This window comes from Silurus aristotelis (assembly GCF_946808225.1).
Source record: "Silurus aristotelis genome assembly, chromosome: 17".
NCBI lineage: Eukaryota > Metazoa > Chordata > Actinopteri > Siluriformes > Siluridae > Silurus > Silurus aristotelis.
Genome location: NC_139590.1, coordinates 24,684,117 through 24,689,116, shown reverse-complemented (window position 1 = coordinate 24,689,116; position 5,000 = coordinate 24,684,117). Strand labels below are relative to the sequence as shown.

The following is a 5,000-nucleotide window of genomic DNA, read 5'->3' as shown; positions in this document are numbered from 1 at the left end:
GATTTATACTTTAAACTCTATACTCTTTATAAACTCTATAATTTACAGATTTATACTCTTTATTAACTCTATACTCTATATTGTCTATACATTCTGTAATTTGAAAACACACACACACACACACACAAACACACACACACACACACACACTCAACTTTGTAATCATTCTAAACTCTATAAACTCTAACAGCACTAAATTCTATAAACTCGATTATTTTGTAAGTCTATAACCTGCATAATCTCTATAATTTATAATCTCTTTTCTCTCTAATATGTTTAACCCGTTATCAATTTGTTTAACAAATTATTACATCGTTGTGTAAACACACACACACACACACACACACAAAAACAAACATTTACATTCCAACTATGCACCTGCAGATAAAATCAGCTTCCTGTAAACACACACACACACACACACACAAACACACACACACACACACACACACACACACACACACACACACACACACACACACACACACACATACACACACACACACACATACACACACACACTTGGGGTACTCCCCTCCCCTAAAGTCATACTTTAACAGGAACATATTTTTGAGCATCAGATCTGTGCTGCACTTTCGGGGCGATGGCAGTAACGTCCCTCAGTGATGTTCTTCTCCCAGGTTTGGGGTTGTGTTCACTTCAGAGCTTTCAGGATTACTCATTACCATGGGTGAGATCTGATGATCTGCTGATGTGCTGATCTGCTGATGTGCTGATGTGCATCACCTTACTCATTTCTGCACCACTTCTGCAGCTCCTGATCTTCTCTTCAGTTCACTCAAACGCATATCTCATTTATCTCAACAGCATATCAACATTATTCAAGTTTGTGTTTGGAAACTAATACAGACTTTTACAGCACTGATGCTGGTTTTTACTGAACTGATACTGGTTTTTACAGCACTATTACTGTTTTTTACAGCACTGATACTGGTTTTTACAGCACCCATACTGGTTTTTACAGCACTATTTCTGGTTTTTACAGCACCCATACTGGTTTTTACAGCACTGATACTGGTTTTTACAGCACTATTACTGGTTTTTACAGCACTGATACTGGTTTTTACAGCACTATTACTGGTTTTTACAGCACTGATACTGGTTTTTACAGCACTATTACTGGTTTTTACAGCACTGATACTGGTTTTTACAGCACTATTACTGGTTTTTACAGCACTGATACTGGTTTTTACAGCACTATTACTGGTTTTTACAGCACTGATACTGGTTTTTACAGCACTATCACTGGTTTTTACAGCACTGATACTGGTTTTTACAGCACTATCACTGTTTTTTTACAGCACTGACACTGGTTTTTACAGCACTATTACTGTTTTTTTACAGCACTGATACTGGTTTTTACAGCACTATTACTGGTTTTTACAGCACTGATACTGGTTTTTTCAGCACTATTACTGGTTTTTACAGCACTGATACTGGTTTTTACAGCACTGACACTGGTTTTTACAGCACTATTACTGTTTTTTTACAGCACTGATACTGGTTTTTACAGCACTATTACTGTTTTTTTACAGCACTGATACTGGTTTTTACAGCACTATTACTGTTTTTTACTGCACTGATACTGGTTTTTACAGCACTATTACTGTTTTTTTACAGCACTGATACTGGTTTTTACAGCACTATTACTGTTTTTTACTGCACTGATACTGGTTTTTACAGCACTATTACTGTTTTTTTACAGCACTGATACTGGTTTTTACAGCACTATAACTGTTTTTTACTGCACTGATACTGGTTTTTACAGCACCCATACTGGTTTTTACAGCACTGATACTGGTTTTTACAGCACTATAACTGTTTTTTACTGCACTGATACTGGTTTTTACAGCACCCATACTGGTTTTTACAGCACTGATACTGGTTTTTACAGCACTGATACTAGTTTTTACAGCACTATTACTGGTTTTTACAGCACTAATACTAGTTTTTACAGCACTATTACTGTTTTTTACTGCACTGATACTGGTTTTTACAGCACCCATACTGGTTTTTACAGCACTGATACTGGTTTTTACAGCACTGATACTAGTTTTTACAGCACTATTACTGGTTTTTACAGCACTAATACTAGTTTTTACAGCACTATTACTGGTTTTTACAGCACGGATACTGGTTTTTACAGCACTATTACTGGTTTTTACAGCACTGATGCTGGTTTTTACAGCACGGATACTGGTTTTTACAGCACTATTACTTGTTTTTACTGCACTGATACTGGTTTTTACAGCACCCATACTGGTTTTTACAGCACTATTACTGGTTTTTACAGCACCTATACTGGTTTTTACAGCACGGTGTCAGGGATTCACCCTGCCACGCCCCCCTCTGTAGCTGTCAGGGATTCACCCTGCCACGCCCCCCTCTGTAGCTGTCAGGGATTCACCCTGCCACGCACCCGTCTGTAGCTGTCAGAGATCCACCCTGCCTTGCCCCCCTCGATAGCAGTCACGCTGCTTCCCAAGATTACCGACAGCTGTGGCTCATGAAAGATCAGACTACATAAACTCACGTTCTTGAGTCACAGGCTGTCGGTCGTTATATTGTCAAGCTGGACAATCGCGTGGCTGCTCGACCGCCGGCTGTATATGCGAATTCCACTTCCGACTTGGATTACTCATTGCCGAAGGCTTTATGGATTATGCTTGGGACATTCGAACTCATAGCGGACAACGCGTATCGAGCGGATGTCTTTGTTTGTTGTTTTCAACGGCTTATGAGTGTTTTTGTGTTGTACGGTTGTTAAAATAAAAGGACAATGATCGGACTATATCGGCTTCCGCGTCACAGAAGGCGAAGTGACTCCTCCGAGTCCCTCTCCAGACGACGCCACATCCCAGAGCCCCTTCCAAGGCGACATCTCGCCCACGGAAAGCTCGGCTCTGCCCCAGGACCTCCAAGAGAGCTCCGCCCAGCTCCAGGTCCCTCCAGAGAGCTCCGCCCAGCTCCAGGTCCCTCCAGAGAGCTCCGCCCAGCTCCAGGTCCCTCCAGAGAGCTCCGCCCAGCTCCAGGTCCCTCCAGAGAGCTCCGCCCAGCTCCTGGCTCCTCAAGAGGGCACGACTCCGCTCCAGGCTCCTCCCGAGAGCTCGTCTCCGCTCCAGGCTCCTCCCGAGAGCTCGTCTCCGCCTCCGAGCGACCCCACGAGCTCGTCTCTGCTTCAGTGTCCCAAAGAGAGCTCCACTGATGTCGTGGACCTCCAGGCAAGCCCTTCTCCGCTCGTGGATCTCCAGGCAGGCTTCACCTCTTTTCCGGGCTGCTCAGTAGGCTCCGATCTGCTCCTAAGGGTCCCAAGGAGCGCCCCTACGCCCAGGGGTTTCCCCTGTGCACTCACCCCGGCTCCAGGACTGCGAAAGGGAAGTTGAACCGCTGCCCCCGGGTTCCACCGACGGCGACGGCTCACCCCACAGTCCCGCAGAAGGTGACGGCTCGTCTCCAGCGCCCGCAGAAGGCGACGGCTCGTCTCCAGCGCCCGCAGAAGGCGACGGCTCGTCTCCAGCGCCCGCAGAAGGCGACGGCTCGTCTCCAGCGCCCGCACAAGGCGCCGGCTCGTCTCCAGCGCCCGCACAAGGCGACGGCTCGTCTCCAGCGCCCGCACAAGGCGACGTTTCGCCCCCGGGCTCCACAGAAGGCGACGTTTCGCCCCCGGGCTCCACAGAAGGCGACGTTTCGCCCCCGGGCTCCACAAAAGGCGACGTTTCGCCCCCGGGCTCCACAGAAGGCGACGTTTCGCCCCCGGGCTCCACGCAGGGCGAAGGATCGCATCCAGGCTCCACGCAGGGCGAAGGATCGCATCCAGGCTCCACGCAGGGCGAAAGATCGCATCCAGGCTCCACGCAGGGCGAAGGATCGCATCCAGGCTCCACGCAGGGCGAAGGATCGCATCCAGGCTCCACGCAGGGCGAAGGATCGCATCCAAGCTCCACAGAGGGCGACGTCTCGCCCCCAGGTCCTCTTCAGGACGACGGATCGCCCACAGGATCCCCGCATGGCGACGTCGGTCCTCCAGGTCCCTCTGACGGCGACGTCGGTCCTCCAGGTCCCTCTGACGGCGACGTCGGTCCTCCAGGTCCCTCAGAGGGTGGTACGACGTTCCTGGTCTCCGCCCGGGACGTCCTCCACTCCCCGGTCATTGTCATGGTTGGCGTCCAGTTCCGGTTCCCCGCCATGGAGATCGCTCCGGCTTCAATCCCCGCCAGGGGCTTTACTCAGCCTCCCGTCAGCACCGAGGGCGTGGCTCCGTTCCGGATCCTCCTGCAAGGTGTTGTTCCATGCCGGCTCTCCGCAGAGGATGCTCACCAGGCCTCCGTTGCTCCCAGGCGTCTAAGGAGGCCTTCCTCGGAGTGCCCTGGCCCGCCTGGCATAGGTGGGTTTTGGGGCGTCAGGTGTCGCCCCTGGAGGGGGGGGTACTGTCAGGGATTCACCCTGCCACGCCCCCCTCTGTAGCTGTCAGGGATTCACCCTGCCACGCCCCCTCTGTAGCTGTCAGGGATTCACCCTGCCACGCCCCCGTCTGTTGCTGTCAGAGATCCACCCTGCCACGCCCCCCTCGATAGCAGTCACGCTGCTTCCCAAGATTACCGACAGCTGTGGCTCATGAAAGATCAGACTACATAAACTCATGTTTTTGAGTCACAGGCTGTCGGTCGTTATATTGTCAAGCTGGACAATCGCGTGGCTGCTCGACCGCCGGCTGTATATGCGAATTCCACTTCCGACTTGGATTACTCATTGCCGAAGGCTTTATGGATTATGCTTGGGACATTCGAACTCATAGCGGACAACGCGTATCGAGCGGATGTCTTTGTTTGTTGTTTTCAACGGCTTATGAGTGTTTTTGTGTTGTACGGTTGTTGAAATAAAAGGACAATGATCGGACTATATCGGCTTCCGCGTCTGCAGCCTGACACACGGATACTGGTTTTTACAGCACTATTACTGGTTTTTACAGCACTGACACT

General features: G+C 49.6%; 1 protein-coding gene across 1 annotated transcript in view; it reads left to right on the top strand.

Annotated features, from left to right (window-relative positions):
- Positions 1 to 604: 604 nt before the first annotated feature.
- Positions 605 to 5,000, top strand: part of LOC310739969 (voltage-dependent T-type calcium channel subunit alpha-1I-like) — a gene marked incomplete at its 5' end in the record, with an annotated part of 46,701 nt that continues 42,305 nt past the window's right edge. The window contains one exon of the mRNA XM_083566260.1: positions 605 to 691. Within this exon, the coding sequence (XP_083422386.1) occupies positions 605 to 691 (87 nt within the window). The remainder of the gene's footprint in view (positions 692 to 5,000) is intronic.